The sequence below is a fragment of the Podarcis erhardii genome (genome assembly GCF_964252035.2).
Source record: "Podarcis erhardii genome assembly, chromosome: 15".
Taxonomy (NCBI): domain Eukaryota; kingdom Metazoa; phylum Chordata; class Lepidosauria; order Squamata; family Lacertidae; genus Podarcis; species Podarcis erhardii.
Genome location: NC_138505.1, coordinates 41,320,919 through 41,341,831, shown reverse-complemented (window position 1 = coordinate 41,341,831; position 20,913 = coordinate 41,320,919). Strand labels below are relative to the sequence as shown.

The following is a 20,913-nucleotide window of genomic DNA, read 5'->3' as shown; positions in this document are numbered from 1 at the left end:
GGGGTTGGAGAAAGTGAGGGGGGGGAGCCGCAGGGAGCAGAGGCCGTGGCAGCGGAGTTGCAGGAGGTCCACGAGCAGCTCAGGAGGCAGTTAGAGCTAGCAAAACAGGCTTACAAAGTGCAGGCAGACCGACACAGGAGAGTTGGGGAGGACATCCGGGTGGGAGACTGGGTCTGGTTAGCAGCCCAGGCACTCCCGGCCAGATCGTTGGCCAAGAAGAAGCTCGGACACAAGCAGCTAGGGCCGTACCAAGTCGAGGTGCAGATCAACCCAGTGGCCTTCCGGTTGACACTCCCGGAGGGGTCCAGGATGCACCCGGTCTTTCATAGATCAGTGCTCACGCCCTACAAGGCCCCTCACAGGTTTCAGGCGCCAGGGACAGCACCAGAACCACTCAGGGAAGCGCCCACGACAGGGGGGTCGCCCAGAGGGGAGCCACTCAATGAAGCCACAGAGATTTTAGACTCAAGGTGGGGGGAGGAAGGGATTGAATATCTCCTCGCCACAGAGGACACCCCGGCCAGCGCCAACAGGTGGGTGCCGGATTATGCACTGGAGGAACAGTGGCTCAAAGACGAATTCCATACACTTTTCCCGGACAAGCCCATGCCAGCGGACTTTTTCGACGACTGTCTGTTCACACCCACACTCTCGGCCAGCACTTTCCGGGGTTTCTCTTCAGCTGAGGAGTCGGCCCCGGGAGACAGTTCCCCAGAGGGATCGCTCTCAGGGTCTGGCACGGGGGGATCTTATTGGTGGGAGGACCAGCCCGAGGTGGACTGGCGCAGAGACCTGCTGAAGGGACCTTGGGACGAGGGGTCACCCCTGGCGACAGGGGGAGAGGGGGTCTTGGGTGATTTGGGGGCGGCTCCAGGTTTCGAGCACACCGCCCAGGAGATGGAAGCAGAGGAGATCGCCGTCGATGAGCCCATGCAGGACTTCCCGGACTTATCCCGATGGCTGCAAGCCACCGGGGACGAACTGTATCCAGCGCTCACCCCCACAACACTGGAGCTCCCGGAACCCACACCTGGAGAGGGGGAGGGGGAGGGGGGAAGGGGGGGCTTCGAGGGGGGGATGGATGTCAGGGGTTCAGGAGCAGAGACACAGGAGAAGGAGCAAATGGAGAGTGACGAGGAGGAATATGAGGGGGGTGTAGGCAGTGACAGTGGTCAGAGAGATTCCACAAGTCTCTCCAGCGAATCGGAAGATTGACAGAAGGGAGCGCCGATGGCCAGGGCAAGGGGGGTGCCAAGGGGGAAACCCCAGAAGGAAGGGGCCAGCGGGGACTCCCTGAGCAGCAGTTGGAAATCAGGACCAGCGTCCCCACCAGAGCGTAGTGGGGGGGAGGAGTCCCAGGCATCGGGACCAGTCTTCCCACCACCAGAGGGAGGAGATGAGTCAGGATTGGCCACGCCTCCATCGGAGAGCGGGGAAACGGTCAAGAGGAAAGTCACCGGCTGGGCGCGCGCGCCAAGTTCAAATGTACAGGCGAGCGGCACAGCAGGTAGCCCGGATAGGGAGCCAGATCCCAAAGCCTGCTGGAAGGAAGGGCAAGACTCAGGGGGGTCAGCTTCAGAAGAGTCCAGGAGGGAGGAAACCCCAGGGGGCAGAAGGACCCAGAGGAGGAAGGAACAGCGCAGGAGGTGGAGCCGGGCTAGGATCTTAAACTGGTGCGGAAGGGGCAGTGACTCAGAGGGGACTTCGCCTATCTAGAGTCTAGACGTAGGGTTGCACGCTCTGGCTTTAAAATGGAAATTATACTTCAATAAAGACTTTTGTACATAATATCAGCCTGGCGTTGGTCCTCTGTGAGCTGGGACCTAGAGGTAGCCCTGACAACTATGTTTACACTTTTTCCAGTAGCGACAACATAAAGGTCTCTGGGGTTGACCATCTCCACCCACAGACAGGGAGGTCCGCAGTGTGCCGTCCATGGATACCGGTGCCCATTGGGACTGAGAAGACAGAAGGTAGGGAGACCACTAGTAGGTGGAGCTAGAACCAACGGCAGGCAGAGCTAGAACCAATGATGGTCAGAGCCCACACACTGGTGTGGCTGCACGCTGAAGGCAGACTGAGATCAGTGGGGCAATGCTCCATTTGCCCTAGTGCAGCAGCCTCCAATGCCAGGGACCATAAAACTGGCCCTTTACTCAATGGCATTGTGAGAGAGAGAGAGAGAGTGTGTGTGTGTGTGTGTGTGTGTGTAGCCCCTTAATTAACACATTTCCCCTTAAATAACACATTTTTGTATGTTATTTTCACTAATATAAGTATTTTTATGGACATGTTTCTCCCATTATATGCATTTTTATTCACATTACCTGCCTGGAGAACTGCAAAGAAAATTGAAAGAAGTGTGAACTTTGAAGAATTGTTGTGTTTTGGTCCCCATATAGTTTTGAAATGTGCAAATTAGGTAGGCTTGCCTTTACATGTGAACACAATTCAAATTTCACCCCCTGTCCTAGTTGGAGGAAGGGCATGTTCAGGCTCAGGGCTGAATACCACCCTCCAGGCTTCCTTGCTCAGCCCTCAGGGATGGGTGATCTCAAATCAGGGGCCTTGGTATATTTTTATTTACTTTTTGTATTGCGTTTTTATCATGCCCCTTCCACTCAGAAGCTGAAGGTAACAGTGTGGCTCTTACCTCCTATGTTATGCTCACAAGAATCCTTATTAAGCTGAGAGAGTGACTTACTCAGGGTGTCTGCCCAGGGTGCAGTTGGTGTGAAAAGGGCAAATCCCAGGTTAGAGTTCATTGTAAAAGAGATTGAAAATAAAGCACCCGATATGATGATGATGATGATGATGATGATGATGATGATGCACAAAATGGGAGTTCTAGTCTCCACACCTCAAAAATCATGGAACTGTAAAAAGTTCAGGAAAGTGCAACCAAAACGATTAAAGGGTTGGAGAAATTCCTCTATGAGGAAAGGTTATGACATTTGGGGTTTTTTAGTTGGTTCCAACCCTGACTGTTTATTATATTTTTGTTTTTTCCCCAAAAAAGCTCAGGAAAGCACCCATATGCTGTCTAATCTTCACAACAGCCCTATAAGGTAGGGTAGGTTAAGAGACAGTGGCCGGCTGGCCCAAGGTCACTCAGTCAAGTTTCTTGGCAGTGTGGGGATTTCAATCCAGGCTTTTGCAGTCCTAGCCCAATGTATTAACCACCACACTGCACTAGCTCTCCGCACATCTCTCTCTAAGCCTGCCTTGCCCAACCTGGTGCCCTCTGGGTGCTTTGGACGACAGATCGCCATGGCTGTGCTGGCTGGAGCTTATGGGAATTGAAGTTCAAAACATCTGGATGATAAGTAGTCGGTGGTGGAATTGCATCTCCCAGGTCAGAAAGCCTGAAGTTAACAAAAGGCACTAAAACGGCTTCATCCTATAAAACTGTGTTTTGTTTTGCTGTTGTTATTATTATTATTACTAATTAGTTACTTATTTTGCTTTTGCATCACTTTCCACAAACAGGTCCCAAAGCACCTCCCAGCAGCATACCAGAAAGCTCACTCGTAAAAGTTGAATCACAAAAAAGAAAAAGAAAGAACTTTCTTCTCCAGGCAACAGGGTGAGGGTTAAGGCAGGCAGAGAGTGGTGTGACAGGACCCCATTTGCCCAAACGGACAAACCTTCTAAAGGCTGCAGTGACATTCTCAATTCAACAGGTACATTTTGCCCCTGGCTATCAGCTGCTTGCAACCAAGTGAAGATGCCTAAATGCCAGGATGGCACCTGACGTCTCCACCATCTGGAGGTGCCTGCCTGGGGATCCTTGGATCTGGACTCTTTTCACACACTAATACCACATCCTGTACAATTCTATCCATTATATTTTATCGACAAAATCAGAATGAAAAGTTGTCCTGGAAAATACAACTTTTGAGCTGTCTGGCCCCAAAGTGGCAACTACTGTAGATATTCCATTTTGGTGACTGTACCCCTGGTTTAAGGAGCCATTTGTCACCTAGCTTATATACCTGGGCTTCTAACACTGGCTGTAGCATCTCCCAGGCAGTGAAGGACCTATCCAGGCCGACCATTGGCTCTCTTCAACAGGACTTCCTGATTGGTCAGGGGCTGTACGTGGGTAACCAGAGTCACTCCTGGCTTGCTCTCTGGTTTGACCTTCCCATGCTGACCCATGAATGCTAGCACCTGGCTCCCGCTTGGTGCAGCTACCTGTGGCTGACTTGTGGCAGCTCCACTGAACTGATGGACCAAGGAACCTGCAACATTCATGATTGAGGTGTTTTTTAAATGCTCATGATTCTATTTTCCTCCTTCAACACATTCCTATCAGCCCCTTTGGGCTTCTGCCAGGAGCTTTCATTTGGGGTGGGTGAGGAAATGCAGATTCAGCCCATTTTAAAGCAGTTTGTTCTGCCCTGAAATTATCAAGAACAGCTGGTATACATATACAGTGTTATGGAAAACAGCCTCTCTGGTGTGCCTCTTGCATCGTATCCAAAAGGGAACTACAACCTTGCTTAGTGCTGGCCTGCCTTCAACCCTGCTTACAAGCATCAGTAAGGAGTGGGGTGCTTGTAACGGAGCATTTCATTAATTTATTTAATTAGGTGGGGTTAACTGGCAGAGTTCAGAATTTGAAGGACATCAAAATGACCTTCCCTTCTAAGAATGAACCATAGTTTTAATTCACATGTTAATAAATGGTGCCAAGATGTCTCCAAAGAGCTCTATGCAGATAGATCATCTGCTTTGCATGCAGAAGGTGCCGGGTTCAAAATCCCCGGCATCACCAGAGAGGGCTGGGAAGGTATCTTGCCTGAAACCCTGGAGAGCTGCTGCCAATCTGTGTAGACAACACTGAGCTTGATGGGCCAATGGTCTGAATAAAGCAGCTTCCGATGTTCCTATACTGATGTTTGGATAATACAGTGGTACCTCGGGTTACGGATGCTTCAGGTTACATACGCTTCAGGTTACAGACTCTGCTAACCCAGAAATAGTACCTCGGGTTAAGAACTTTGCTTCTGGATGTGAACAGAAATTGCGCGGTGGCGGCACAGCAGCAGCAGCAGCAGGAGGCCCCGTTAGCTAAAGTGGTGCTTCAGGTTAAGTACAGTTTCAGGTTAAAAACAGACCTTTGGAACGAATTAAGTACGTAACTAGAGGTACTACTGTATACAAGTGTAATCCATTAATCAACTAATAATTAGGGCTGTAACATTTCATTTTAACAAGAAGAAATGTTTTTTTATTCCCTTTAATTATTTTTTAAAACTAATTTCCAGTTATTGTGGAAAGGCAGTAGAGTTGCAAGCACTCTCCTGGGCCATCTTGCCTCAAATGCCTCAGAGGAAGGTATGGGTTGGCCATGAGCCAGGTGGGCAGTTTGTGTCAGCTGTCTGTTGGTTGGGCCGGATGGCAAGGCAAGTGAGCAGGGGCTGGCGGGGACAAATTTGCCATTGATTCAGCTTGCCTAATGGAAGGGTCGGCCTATTGTTTTCTTTTTACAAAATTTATAAATCAATATCTCAGAAGACAGAATCAGGATTCAAGATTACCTTAACAGATTGGAGAACTGGGCCCAAACTAACAAAATGAATTTTAGTGGGGACAAATGTAAGGTTCTGCAGGAATAAGCAGATTCATAAATATATGATGGAAGACACCTGGCTTGACATCTGTACATATGAAAAGGATATAGGAACCTTAGCAGACCACAAGCTTAACAGGAGTCAACCATGTGTGATGCATCAGCACAAAAAGCACAGTCATACATCGTGTTACATTTGCTGCGCGTTGCGGCTTTTCAGGTTACAAATGCGGCAAACTGTTCGCCCCGCGCGCATGTGCAGAAGCGATCTGCGTGCTTCGCACACATGCAGTAGCTGCACTCTACTTACGGACTGTTTGGGGTGCAAACGGCACCCCGAAATGGATTGCATTCATAAGCAGAGGTACCACTGTATGATGTCCCAATTAAGGGAAGTCATAGTACCGCTCTACACTGACTTGGTCAGACCTGGAGTCCTGTGTCCACAGTTTAAGATGGATATTGACCAGGTGGAATGTGTGCAAAGGAGGGCAAACAAGATCACAGAATCATAGAACTGGTGAGTTGGAAGGGACCCCGAGGGTCATCTAGTCCACCCCCTGCTATGCAGGAATCTCAACTAAAGCATCCATGACAAATGGCCATCTGGATTTGCACACAGCCTGTTGATTAAGTGTTCTGATTAGAAGCCCCAATTAGTTATGTATTTCTGCTGGGAGAGGGGGAAAGGAGCAGGGCGGGTGCTTGCTCCCCTCTGTGTCTGCTTATCTTTAGAAAAAAGAAAGAAATACTGAAAGCATAGGAGAAACCGAACAAGTTATTTGACCCTCTCAGCACAGCAAAGGAGTGGGAGGAAGCTGTAAAACGAAAAAATGCAACACAGCAAATTTTATTCACTAAGCAGACATCACCTGTTCTTGCTGAAAACAACCAACAACTGAGTTATGAACTGACAAAACTTGTGGGATGAAATGCACTTGCAAGAATGCAGAAGAACATTGTGGTTTTTCCTTTCTTTCTGAGCTGAATGGCAATTTCTAGGCTATCCAACCCATACGGCAAACAGACAGAGCATCCTCGTGGCCTAACACACCTCATAAAAATGTTTGCCCGAGAACATGACAGCAAACCTGATGATGGAAATGCCAAAGAAAAACAAGGTAAAAAGTACACCCCCCCAAATAAATGTAGACCCTCTCCTTATGTGTGTATAGAGACCCTCTGAATACAGAGTTCAAGGGTCTGCAGCGTAATTTCTCTCCTTCCTCTCTGCAGTTCACACAACATGAATTGGAAGTTAGGAATAAGTTCATGCTTGTAAACAGCCACTTGCCTGGTTACCTGCCACAAGCAAATGTCCACCACAGGCAACTACATATGCGAAGCCCTAGAAACATTGGCTTCTGGTTTCTTTTACACCAGAGTTTCTCAAATTTTCCCTCTGTGGACTACTTAATAATTGCACAGACCACTTAATATACTTTTTCTGTAAGTTGTCAGGGGAAAAGGCTGGATGATGATGATGATGAATGTGTGTTGTAGTAACTGTGGGCTTGCCTTTCTACTCTGACGGACGTGCTGTTCTTTATGAACAAAGTGTTCCACAACCTTCCAGCAAATAATCTGAATAGAAGTTGGAGGTCGCCATTTGAGAAACTCTGTTTTAGACTAGGGCAGCTTGACTTGGATGATTCTTACTTGTTTAGACTTATTTGCAAGACTTCACAAACACCTGCAATGTTTGCCCATGGCTGTCCTAATCTGATGATTAACAAGTCTTCCTAACGTTTCCCTTTACTCTCCCCCTCAACTTTTCTTTTCAATATACCTCCTGCTCATTCTCCTGCTGGTTTAGAAAGGCTGATAGAATCCCAAAATATCCCAATCTTCTTTCTTTGGCAGTCAAGAAATGAGACAAAGTGGTTGCAGTGGGAAAAGAGCAGCGCAGCTGGCAATCAGCTGCAGAAGGAAATAACAGCTTTTCTTCTCCCTTGAATGCTAAGACTGGTAGCTTACCTTTTAATCATGCTCTGGATTTTAACCAGCTGATCTTAAAGGGAAAAGGGCATAGCACCCAGCCTAGACTCTAAAGGATGTCCTGGTGGTGGATTGTATGTTTTCAGAATTGGAGTCAGGCTAGTTTAGATGGAGAGAGAGAGAGAGAGAGAGAGAGAGAGAGAGAGAGAGAGAGAGATTTCTAAAGCAAAACTGCCACCGTCATTTTCAATAACCACAAACAGGCAAAGTCCCGAAATTCCAGCAACACAAGTGGTCTCCTGCTCCAGAGCTGTGCGTACTTCTGGCCAAAGAAAGTATCCAAAGCCAATGCCAAGGAATCCAAAATCCATGCCAAGGAAACACAAATACGCCACTCAGAATAAATTATGGAAAGCCAAGCAAATTTTCGTAAAGTTACTTATAATGCATAGTATATTTTCGCTGGGGATTTGCAGAATTTGACTCGTTTTTGGCAAGGCTGGAGGGAGGCACAACAAGAGAATAAGGGCAGAAGATGCACAGCTGTGCCAGGCACAGAAACTCCACCCTGACCCGCTGGAAACCTGCCCAGAACCCTTCTAATTCCTGGCCACTTCAACCTTCTTCCTATTTTCATGCTTTTCTCTGCAGCCGTGAGGGCCAGAAACTTTTTTTAAAAAAATGAAGCCAAGATTCCAGCACTTCCCCAAGTTTCTTAAAATCAAAGAACGTAGAAGGGATGCTGGAAGGCTGGAAGGTCCAGACCCCTGGTGAATCTGCAATGCATGATGCAGCTACAGCATCATATCTTGAGATGCTAGGCAGCTCCAATCACTGCTCCAATACCTCCAGCAAATGAGAGCGCACCACCTTCCAGGGTCCTCTGTCCTGCTGCCAGACAGTTCTTGCACATCAGGATGTTCTAATGTTTAGCCAAAATCTGCATTGTTGTCATTTCTGCCCACCACTCCTAGTAACTACTGTCCTCTTCAACAACAGAGAACAAGGCCACATCCACACCATACATTTAAAGCACTCTCATTCCACTTTAAACAGCCACAGTTTGCCCCCAAAGCATCCTGGGAACTATATATTGCTATAGGTGCTAAGAGTTGTTAGGAGAGCCTCCCCCCACAAAGCCACAATTTCTAGAGTACCTTGGGAAGACAGATTGATTTCTAAACCACTCTGGGAACTGTAGTGCTATGTAGGGAATAGGGGTCTCCTTAGCAACTCTTGGCACCCTTCACAAGCTACAGTGCCCTGGATGCTTTGAGAGAAGCCATGACTGCTACCATGAGTTGCTACTTTTAATAGTAGTATAACAGTGCTTTAAATGCAAGATGTGGCCCAAGTCTGTGCCATCTTCTAAGACATAAGGAAAGCCTGTTGGATCAGCCAATGGTCTTTCTAGTCCAAGCACCCTGTTCTCACAATGGCTGAACAGATGCCAGTGGGACATGTGCCAGCTGGACCCAAGTGCAACAGCGCTCTGCCCACCCACGATTCCTAGAAACTGGTCTTCTGCACTTGGACAGTGTATACAGTCTTACAGAATCAGGAAAGACACAGGGAGTCACTGCTTCAATCTTGCCACCATAATACAACTTCCTGTACTAATTAGTACCACACGTGCATAGTAATTTCAACGGTCCTGCATTATACGAATGGCCAACTCACCACATCGTTTCAAACTAACCTAGTGGACCAATTCCCTGTGGCCAAATACAGTGGTACCTTGGGTTAAGAACTTAATTCGTTCTGGAGGTCCGTTCTTAAGCTGAAACTGTTCTTAACCTGAGGTACCACTTTAGCTAATGGGGCCTCCCACTGCTGCGCAATTTCTGTTCTCATCCTGAAGCAAAGTTCTTAACCCGAGGTACTATTTCTGGGTTAGCGGAGTCTGTAACCTGAAGCGTCTGTAACCCGAGGTACCACTGTAGCATAAAATAATTTTCTTCTGACCACTGAAGAAGATAAATTGGTTTGAAATGCATCTGGTCTCTGAAAAAAAAATGTTGTCATCTTTTGGTCATAGATGGATTTTGATCAGACTTTGACCTGAATAGGCAAATCAGTTTGTGATTGTATCATATTTGCAATTTTACCTGTTTTGACTACAAATTTATATTTTTACATTGGATTAAAGTTGCACTTTATTTTCCTATAGTATGAAGTGGAAGCATTTAGAAGCATTTCAAATTTTTCATTCTTATGCAACTTAAGTCTTTCACCATAACTTTCGGAAACATTTAAATTCTTCTCTATTCCCCAGGATTCTTCACAATGCAACTTTTATTCTTGGTAGTTGCTCTGAGGCAATTGCCCATATAAACATTGAAAGCACAAGTAAAATGCTGCACAACTACAGCCTTTTAGATGGGCCCTGGAGGCTCATGGTGCCTTCATGTCTATTTAATGTACATTAATATACATTATATAAGCAAGGCATGGTTTCCTCACACAGTGGAGACTTGTATCATGCAAGCAAGAAATTGCTTCACTACTATCAGCTGCTTTAGAAGTAAAAAGATCCAAGAGCGTCATATCAGACTCTAGAAGTGTCTGATATGTCATATAGCAGTGTAGTGTCAGAGAGAGGCAAGGTTATGCCAAGTAGGCTGAAAAACTCAATGCGTCACTTGGAGGTCCTGTTCAATTCTGGGCAGGAGTCTCACCCACATTAAATATCTCACAGTCCCTGGGCTCTTAAATGTGGATCAAAATAATTGCAAACTGCAAGGCTATGTCTCCATGGTAAAGGGCACACATTGCATGCAGTTAGTGCCATATTCCATCCCTGGCATCTCTGGACAAGGCTGGGAGGAAGCCCTGTCTGAAACCCCGCAGACCATACTGAGCTAAATGAGCCAGTGGTGTGACTCAAAGCAGCTTCTTCTATTCATGGGGGAAAGCCTGCTGGAGGAAGCTATGGCATTCCACTGCTGCCCACGGTGGAGGCAGGCTACCTCTGAAGGTTGCCTCCTCCTGAGTAAGCTTGCTCAGGCGTTGAGTTATTATCAGACGCCCTGGACCTGGTTTCCCCAACTAAATAGGTGAGAACCTTTTTGGTGGTGATGCCCTGCCTGAAATGCCCTCCCCAAGGAGGCTTTCTGGGTGCCTGTGTTAAGATCCTTTTACCACCTGCAGAAGACCTTTTTTTTAAGAGCCAGGTCTTTTCTCCTTGAGAAATTATTCTTCTTGTGCCATTATGCTTCTTGTGCTGGATTTAAGCAGAAAATTGAGTGGCTTTTATTTAATGTTTTCTTTTTTTTAACGCATGCTGTCTGAACTCTGCAGGACAACAGGCAGCCTCCTCTCCCTGCAGAGTGTCCTGATAAGCCAGATATGAAACAGCTGGGACAGGACACAGCTGTTGGCCTGGAAACTCCAGAACTCCTTCTAACTCAGGAGGAGAGATGGGCTGGAGTCCTGCCTGAGCAGCAGGTAAGCTGGGAGAAACTGCTTGGAGGAGGCTGCAGTGGCTAGCAGGCAATGCTTGCCCATACCCTGGCTGGGAAGCTGGCTGGAGGAACCAGCAGGGCACATGGCGGCGGGGGGCAGTTGAGGTGCAGGCAGTGCCCAGTTACCCCATGGGCATAGTATGGCACCACCAGCAAAGAGGGGGCACTCCCCATCTTCATTTCTCTCTTGTTTGTAAGCAGAGTTGCCAAAAGAATTTCAGAATACTGCCCCAAACTTTTCAATCAGGATCACCAGAGTGACAGAACTATAATCATTCTTCCCATTTCTCTTTAATGGGTCTTAAAATGAAGACCAGGAGCCCTTCTTCTCTGCATTTAGAGAGATACAAAGAGAAACACAACTTCCTACAAACAAACAAAAAATAAATAAAAATCCAAATGCAATGTATATAAATGAATATAAAGAGAGCTCTTGACCCTTATGGCGGATTAAAGTGGATATCTTTCATTTTGCAAGTCCTGTGCCATGAAGGTAGTCGAATTAAGGCTACAATCCTAAACATAATGATTAGAGCATAAATCTCACTGATTTCAGGAGGATTTACATGCTTAAGATTGAAAAAGAAAAAAAAAAGATACACTCACTGTTAGGCAACAGTGACCACAGAACCTACAGACACCACCGGGCAAACCAAGTCACCTAATCTGCACCCTCTCGTCCTAGTTTTAAACAGCTAGTGCCACTTTGCAGACAGAGCAGAAGATAGGATATGTTCTGCAGTGGACCTTAGAATTCTGGCTTTCCCTCCTTGGAGAGATCCTTCTGGCTCCTCCTCTTTCTGGTATTTAGATGGGTACCCAAGCCCCAGGTGCTTCTGCAGGTGTTTGAGTTTTATGTGTTGTTGAATTGGGACTTTTTAGCCGATTTATTTCTGATGATTCTAAATCTGTTGTGATAGTCTTCCTCCTGTTTAACGGTGATATTGGAAGAGTGTCTGTTTTATGATGTAGTTTTTAAACCAGACTGTTGGCCACCCTGAATACAACACTCCTTTTACTAGTGAACTCAGCTGGTGAGTGCCAACAGAGCTGCAGCAAAAATGGTGCTATTGAGAAACACGAGGGAGGAATCTGCATGCCCAAGAGAAACTCGTGGTCTGCAAAAGCAGAAATAATATTTTACAGGGCAGCAACCTAAGCAGGTGAACTTACCCAACCCTCCACAAAAAAAGGCAATCCGATGAGAATGGAGTAAGCTCAGTGAACACAGGACTCTGTGCTAATTTGGTGAAGATGGGGGAAGGAAAATGAAAAGGGGCTAAGAATGCAATGGAGCATTTTGGAAGAGGGCGTGACTGGCTCGCTGGCACACTGAACAGGGTTCCTCTGTGCTTCTACAACTTGTTGCAGATCCCATTTGCAAATGACAGAAAAGCAGGGTATACAAATTACCTGGGGGGGAAATCAAACGGCTGAGACCTGCCGTGCGCAAATGAGAGGCAGCAACTGCTGCAAGAGATCCTGGGCTCCATTTTCACATGGGCTTACGCCAGAAGAAGCTGTTTCAAAACCCAAACAGTGGCGCCCCTGCCATGCCTATTTGCTGTCACCTGGTGTTGGGTGAGGAGAGACTTGTGGCAGCAGCAGCCAAGAATGCCAGAGCGTACGCTGGCACCCGCAGCTGAATTTCCAGGCTCTCCAGAAGCAGGCACAGAAAATTGCTTCAGATTTTCTGCCCCACAAGGCTTTTTCTTGCTTGGGCATGGATTCTGAGTCAGCACCCAAGGCTCACTGGCCTGTGAGTCAAAGGCTGCTGCTTAGATTATAGCACCACACACAAGCCATTCACAAATGGCTTACAATTAATGGTGGGTTGTTTTTTTAGGGGAGGTGAAGTTTAACTAGCCAGTATTGTGTAGTAGTGAAGTGTTGCTCTAGGGCCTGGGTCTGATCTGCAGCCAGTCACTGCCTCTTGGCCTAAACTGCCTCACAGGGTTGCTATGAGGATAAACTGGAGAACTGGGAGAAGAACCATGGATTGTATTCAGCTAAGTGCTACCCTCCATTAATCTGAATCTGTCTACTCTGAGGAGGACTCATGCTGAACACAACCAACATCAACTCCTTGGAGGGAAGATGTGGTATAAATGTAATGCTCTACTACTATATATTTTGGAAATCTGCTCATTTGCTGTGCATTTGGACACTAAAGGTATGGTAACCAAATTTTGCATGATGGTCCCTGAGGACCAAGGAGCAGGTTTTGGTTTATGCTTCGGTAACATCAGGCGCCATTTTGAACCAAGATGGAGGACGGAACCTTTCCAAACTCCACTGGTTTTTTGGTTCCTCAGAATTCCAGAGCAAAGCTGGGTACAAAGCTGCTAGTAAATAAATAAAATAGAGAACAAATTTGTTTAAATAAAGAACTACCTTGCATGAGAGATAAGAAGCTGCAAAAAAAAGAAAATCATACAAACAAGTCAGGGACAGGTTTGAAAACTTGCTTATAAAGCTGCTTAGGCCCTGGACTCTGTGCTACCCGGGAGCCACACATTAAGTGTCCTGGCCTTCCCAAAGAAACAATGAGCGAGAAATCAGCAGATAAGACGTGACCAACAGCCACTGACATTTTTGTGTGTGTGTGGAAAGTGACATGGCATAAATAAGATGACCCCAGATTCTAGTTTTATGAGAAAGGGAGAAAAACGCCTCTCCATCTGCTTTCCCCAGGACTCTTTTTATGTTCTTAGCCTCTCAAAGCCTTCACATGACACCGCTTCCAGCTTTTTACCTCCATGACAATGAAGCCTAGCATCCTACTTTTAAAAAAGCTACTTGTTGATGCCACTGAAAATTCCAGCCAATCTTTTTTTAAAAAAGAGGGGGGGAAAGCTGTAACGGTGCTCTAGATTCATTTCCAGCACCACCCTGATTCAGGATCATCATAGCCCGCTGGCAGTCAGCAGCACAGCACCTGCCCCTCTCTGGGATATTCGAGGCCCCACTATAAATGTTCATCTCCATTTGAAAATACCAGCATGTTTCTAGATCTTTCTAGAAGAAAAGCATGGAGGCTGAATTCTACCTAATCACTTACCAGGAAGTAATCCTGCCCCTCCAATACAGAATTCTGGGCAATTAATGCAAAACAAGAGGAATAACTCACCTTTGGAAATCTGGTATAGTGACTTCTCTGCTTTATGAGATTGCACCACACGCCCATCTCCACAACTAAGGGCCAGAAACCTGAAAACTTCTTATAAAATATAGATGCTCATGATCTCAGGAAGCAAATTTCCACATCCAGCAACACACTATGCAGATTTTATGAGTTCCGTTAGAATCATGCATAGGTAGGGCTTATCTGGCGGATTCAATGGAATGTTATCTCCAACCAAGAACACAAAACAGGCGTCTAATCCAGGGTTTCCCAAACTTGGGTCTCTAGCTGCTTTTGGACTACAATTCCCATCATCCCTGGTCTTGGTAGCTGAGCATGATGGAAGTTGTAATCCAAAAACAGCTGGAGACCCAAGTTTGGGAAAAACTGCTCTGGTCCTACATGCACTTATCTGGGAGTAAGTCCCACCAAATGCAATGAGACTTACTTCCGAGTCACCATGCACTGTAGGTGTGCAACATCCCTTGCTCTGGAGGGAAAATACATTCCTGTTCCTAAAGCTGCCAAACTTATGCAAAATTAAATCACATCTCTTCAGTTCATAGAAACCAGCAGCCTCACATTTCTCGGTGCCTTGGCAACGAGGAAATTTCACCACACCTGCAACTCAGCTCTGAAACTAATGAACTGCTCCTCTAATTTATTCCTTAGTGGTTCAACCAGCAAAACACTCCCTAAGATATTATCGGCTTCCAGAGCGATTCATTCTAGAAAACAAACTTCAACAGCTCATTATTCTTTGCTGGAGCAAAATAATCTACCTTTCCTTAAAAAGCTGGCATCTCCATCCATGCCACTTTCAGTAAATATGCAACACACACCAGTTCATATCCACTTGCCTGATCAGCTGTGGCAAGTATAAATCAAGTCTAGGTGACAATGCAAAGGAAAACATTTTTTCTTCTGTTGGCCCGCTGGCAAACTATAACTAGAATACATATTGGTAGGGTATCCAGAAAAGCTAATTTACGGCGAGAAACTTTTGTGGACTGATGAAGGAACTCAGGTTACCTGTCTGACTTAGAGGCCCCTCTGTTAATGTGTTAAGGCAGCAGGCTGTGGAATCGCACAAGTCTCTTGGTCAGGTTTTTGGGGCTACAAAAGGACATCACTGCCCAAGCTTGAGATGTAGCATGCAGTGGGAGAGGCCATCGGTCAGCGACAGGACACGTGCTCTGCATGCAGAACACCCCAGGTCCAATCCCTGGTATCTCCAGGGAGGGCTGGGGGAAAATCCCTGGCCTAGAGAGCCTCTGCCAGTCAGTGTAAAGAACGCTGAACTAGGTAGCCCAAGGGTCTGACTCTACATAAAGCAAGTTCTTATGCACACAGGCTGTAATTATTTCCAAAGAGGCCGCTCTCCGAAACACAGCAGCGCAATCACAGTAACGCGCACTCAGACACCCAAGTGGCGAATGAATTCTTACCACGTTCCCCTCCCTGCCATCTTTCCTGTGCCCATGTCCCTGGGTATCCGTGGAAGAGCTGCTGCCTCCAGGTCTATTTTCAACGATGCCCGGAGACAGGGAGTAGAAAGGTGGACTAGGGCTGGGGGGCAGCCCCGAATCCGGGCTATCCAGCAAACCTTCTCGGTTCTTCTCTTTCAAGCTGTCTTCCATTCCTTGCAACTGCAGGTGACCCACCATGACTGGGGTGGGGAAGTGAGGGCTGTGGCTGCCAAGCAGGGGGGAACCCACCACCTCCTCCTGCAGGGAGGCAAACGCACGTGGTACATGCACAGGGAGTGCCAGCCGGATCCCTGTGCGCCTGTTGCCTTGGGTGACTCAGGGCTGGTTCCTGTGGCTGCAGGTGCCCCCTGTTGGAAGGAGAGAAAGTGGAAATGAACAGACCATTCCTCATCAACACAAAAAACAAAAGTGGAGAAGAGAGGGCAGATCTCCAAGTACACCTTTTTTGCCTGAGACCCAGGTGAGAAACTACTAGTTGGGCTAGCCCAGGTGTGGGGAACCTTTGGCCCTCCAGATATTGCTGAACTACAACTCTCATCATCCCTGGCCATTGGCCATGCCTGCTGGGACTGATGGAGGAGTTGTTGCTGGCATCTGTCTGTCTCCAGAGACAATGGAGTGTGCCTCCAGGGGTGAAGTCAAACCACTGCATTAGCAGCCCCAAAGTGACCTCCCTGGGGCACAAGCCTGGGCAGTGTGCATGGAGGTCCTGGGCTGGCCAGATGACAAGAGACGCCCCCCCCCCCACTCATGTGGTCCAAAGGAAAGCAGAGCAAGACGTTTGGCACCAACTTGGCTGAAGGAATTGCCGGAATGAGGCACACAAGGTGCCATCCAACCATAGGGACTCCACTCCAGATTTGTGTAGAGTTTACTCCTTAGCCTTTTCTTCTTCTGAAGATATTCTGCAAGGCAGCAGAGGTTTAGGATCAGTGTGTTCCTCCTCCTAGACGGGCTCCCTTCCAGGTGGAAGAGCCCCATCTGCCCCTCACTTCCCTCTATAGCACTGCAGAAACCACTTTCTTGGCCACTGGACCCACTATTGGTCTTATCCGCTCAATCAAGACTATATAAAGCATTTTTAAAATTAAAAAGTGTTTCCTTTAAATGGCAGGTGCACACACAAAAAACAACCAAGTGGAAACCTATGCATGTTTTTGAGTAAACATATATCTTTGGGAGAAGCAGAGAGATTGAGGCTTTACGCTCTGAGTTTAGGATTACAGCTATGGGAGTAAGCCCCATCGAACTCAATGAGATTTACTTCCAAGCACTGCACTGTGCTTTGGGCTACGGTCCTATGCAAAGTTACTTGGCAGAGAGCCCCATTAAGTCAAATGGGATGTACTTCTGAGTAAACATGTAAGGAACTGTGCTGTAAATCTAACCTGTGTTGAATTAAGACAGGAGAGGCCAGATTCAAATCCCACTAAGCTATTCAGGTTACCAGGTGCCTTTGGGCCATTCACTATCTCTCAGCCCGACTGACCCACCTGCCTCACAGAAGCATAGAGCTGGAAGGAACCAAAAGGGTCACCCAACCCAAACCCCTGCAATCCCATGTGGCTAAAGTGGATGGGGAAGAGTCATGTACACCATTCTATATTCCTTGGAGGAATGGTTATATATAAAACAAAGTAAGAATCCCCCAAATGACTTGCAGGGAGCAGAAGAGAGCCAAGGCCTGGCTGGCCAGCATCCTGTTTTCCACAGGGACCAATCAGATGTTTCCAGGAAGCCCATAGCCAGCGCAGGAGGGAAACAGCTCTCCCATTCTGGGTCCCAGCAAGCAGCTTTCAGGTGCGGGCGGGGGGGGGGGGCTCTGACAGCCTTCGCCTCCTCCACACACCTTTCTAATCTCCTTCTAAAGCCATATGAAGCTGGCTGCTCTCACCTCATCATGCAGCAGCACGTTCCACAGATTATTACATATTTCCTACAGATGGTCCTCCCAACTCTCTTGACCTTCAGCTTCAGTGGGTCTGGCATTAGGAGAGGAGGAGAAACACTTCTCTCAACTGCCTTTTCCAAAGGCCCACCTTTTACAAGTGGCTTGCTGTACAGCACTGGGTGAGAGTGGTGCTGTCGCTTAAGAAGCAGAAGCCCCAATCCCTCTTGGGGGCCTCGGAATAGTTCCACAGGGCTTTGGATCCAAAAGACTATATTCCAGTGCTCTGGGTCAAATAGAAGAAGAATCTAAGAAGAAGAAATCTAAGAAGCTGGTTCAGGCCAACAGCCCACCTAGCCCAGCATCCTGTTCTCACAGTGGGGTTCCAGCTTCCTGTGGTTCCCTGAAAGTGGTATGTGGAAGCATTGCTGCCTCCCTCTGTGGAGCAGAGCAGAGCCATCATGGCTAGTAGCTATCAACAGCCCTCTCCTGTAGGAATCTGTCTAGTCCTCTGTCAAAGACAGAGACAGTCTTGAGTGGATATATGCTGAACTCTTCTTCATCTGCTCTCAGACCCCCAGTCTTTCCAGTTCTCCCTCTGATCCCATGCCTGCTTTTCCAGAAGCAAACTCTTCTCCTAAAGATTTCAGTCTTAGAATAAGGCCTTTTGTGGACAAGGGCTCCTCAAGGGTTTGCCTGCACCTGAGCTTAGTTAGGAATGTCCTTTAAAGGAAAAAGAAACAAACAAGGTCGCATTCATGAGCTTCTCCAATGTAGCAAAAACTAAGCAGTTCAGCAAATCAAAGTCTGGACAAATTAAACATCTGAACACTTGAGTCGTCTATGCAGTAAAATCAAGATAGAAGACTGCAGGAATCAGGGGAAGTTGGTGCAGAGTTCTCAAGAGGGGGCCAAGCACATTTATAGAGGGGTGGGGATAGTTTGCTAATTTAGCTCTCCCCTCACACTGTACTAACCTTTTTTCCCTTCATGAACCTGGTAAGATCACGGGCCACCCCCTTCCCAAAACGTCTTTCCCCCCAACCTCTGTCCCAATACGGGGCAGATTTCGGTGACGACTGCCCTCTTCGGACACAAAGAAACCCCCCGAGGGAGAGATGCCCAGCGCCCCGTCCCGAGCCCCGCCACACCCACCCCTCGCGAAGCTGCACCGGGGCGGCCGGGCTTCTCCAGTCCCGCCACCAACACCAGTCCGCCCCAGAAGCTGCGGAAGGGGCTCCTCGCCCAACTCCGCCCGCCCCCCGCGCGGCGCCCCGAGGCCCCTGGAAGAGAGAGACGGCGCCGCGCTTGGCTTGGCTTGAGTTTCCCGGAGCGGGAGCGGGAGCGCGCGCCCAGCGCCGGGGTCTGTCTCTCCGGTGCCCGTTTCCTCCAGGCGCAGCTTGCTCGGCTTCTCCCTCCGCCGCCAGCGAGCAAACAAAGAGCTCGGCGCCTCGCCCAGGAGCCGCTCCAGGCGGGTCTCGGCCCGAGGGAAGGAGGCCGACCCAGGAGGAGCAGCGGGAGGAAGAGATCCAGGCCAGCGCCCCCCGCGCCAAACCCGGCCATTTACCTTGAAGCGAGCGAGTCCCCGGCCGGCCCCGACCAGGCGCCGCGGCTCTCCTCCGCCGACGGTCGCGCCCGCCCGGCTCGGGGAGGACTGAGCGCGCCGAGAGACTTATTCAACTGACACGGCGGCGGCGGCGGCGGCTGGAGCTGCTGCCGCTGCTGCCGCCTGGCTTGGCTCCATCTCCGGCCCCCAGGGAGAGCCTTGCCCGGCCCCCAGCAGACCCCTCCCACTCGCAAGCTCCCGGCAAGACGCCGCCGCCTCGCCTTGCCCGGCTCCCTGCGCGCGGCGGCCAGCGGAGAGGGGCAGAGGGGGCTCCCCCCAAAACAACGCCCCTCCTCCAGGCTCCCCTCTCCAAACTGGCTTTTTCTCCTGAATAAATTGGGAGCAGGAGGCAATATCTTGAGAAATTAAATACTGTGCTATCGTTGATCCTGCTGCCTAGAAGTTTGTTGACAGGAGCAAGCGCCCAGTAAATCACACCAAGCAAATTGGAGCGAACTGTTAGCAAAAACAGGATCTGCACAGGAGTGTCAAGCCTGATGAGCACAGCTACTCATCTCTGGTCTGTCTTGGCCTCATAAAGCATTTGCTGAAAGTGAAGGCCATCCCTTTGCCTCCTCTCTGGGGTTTTCTGCAAGCAATTTGAGACTGCGCCTGCAGGAGGCCGCCCTTTTCATGTCTCTTCTGGTTCTGGGAGACAAGTCGGGAGGGGAGCTGGTCACAGTGGGAGGGGGAGACCTCCTGGGTTCTTCAGCAGCCTGCCTCTTCTCTGCCTCTTGGCCTCCCTACTCTCCGGCCTCCGCTTCTGACTCTCTCTGGACTGCCCTCTGCCACAGACTCTCCCATCTCACAAAACCCTGTTGCCTCTTCAGCCTCCAACACTTCCTCCTCCCAGTCTGTTACCTCATCTCCCTCTAACCACTCATTTTTGTCCCACCACCAATCCCCAGGCTATAAGTCTTCTTTTCTTGGGGGTTCCCCAGCTGGTTCCTCCCACCATTCCCCTGCGTCCAACCATTCCATGGCATTTATTATTATTTCTAACCCCCTCTTTCCTTCAAGGAGCTCAAGGTGCCATATACATGGCTCCTTCCTGCTCCATATTATCTTCACAACAACCCTGTGAGGTAGGCTTGGCTGAGACTGGGCAACTGGCCCTAGGTCACCCAGTGAGCTTCCTGGCGAGGGGGAAACTTGAACCCTGGTCTCCCAGGGTTCTGATACTATATCCATCACACCACACCCAATTCCTTACCTCTTGTTTAAAATTTGGAGAAGAGAAGAGATGCTGTGTTGACATCATGAAGAGCATCCATAGGGTTCCTAGACTCCAGTATTGGTATTAGCAGATGAGCGTTACACATGCTGCAGTGAATGTCTAAATGTGGATTAACGGAGAGAGGGATGAACTGTTATTGTTATGCTTATGTCAGGGGACTCTTTTGAGAATCTGATGAAACCTATGCCCACTACATAAACACATGCACAATATATTTGCATATAATTTACTTTATTATATTGGAAACATCTCTCTGTGTGTGCCAGGTTCACAGCTCCCCTGAAGCCCATACATGAACCCACTAGGGATTCTTAGACCCCAGGCTAAGAACCCCTGGCCCATGTGCCTTGTGCATTTAGGTTGTATAAAACTGAATAAAGGAGAAATGATTGGTGTTATTATTAAACAATGATTTTGGTAGTTTATAATGGATTGGTGCACAAATATGATTATGATGTAATTTATATGGCTGTAGATGGACAGACTGCAGTGTTTATTTCTTTATTTCTTTGGTGGGCACGGGTCTCCACCCTCCTCATTTAATCCCCACAACAATCCTGCGAAGTGGGTTAGGGCGGAGAGGCAATG

The 20,913-nt window shown here is 48.3% G+C and overlaps 1 protein-coding gene across 1 annotated transcript in view; it reads right to left on the bottom strand.

The window, feature by feature from the left end:
* The window catches only part of RFLNA (refilin A), a gene marked incomplete at both ends in the record, with an annotated part of 29,603 nt that extends 13,832 nt beyond the window's left edge, over positions 1–15,771 (bottom strand). The window contains one exon of the mRNA XM_081841656.1: positions 15,553–15,771. Coding sequence (XP_081697782.1) covers positions 15,553–15,771 — 219 coding nt within the window. The remainder of the gene's footprint in view (positions 1–15,552) is intronic.
* Positions 15,772–20,913: the final 5,142 nt, after the last annotated feature.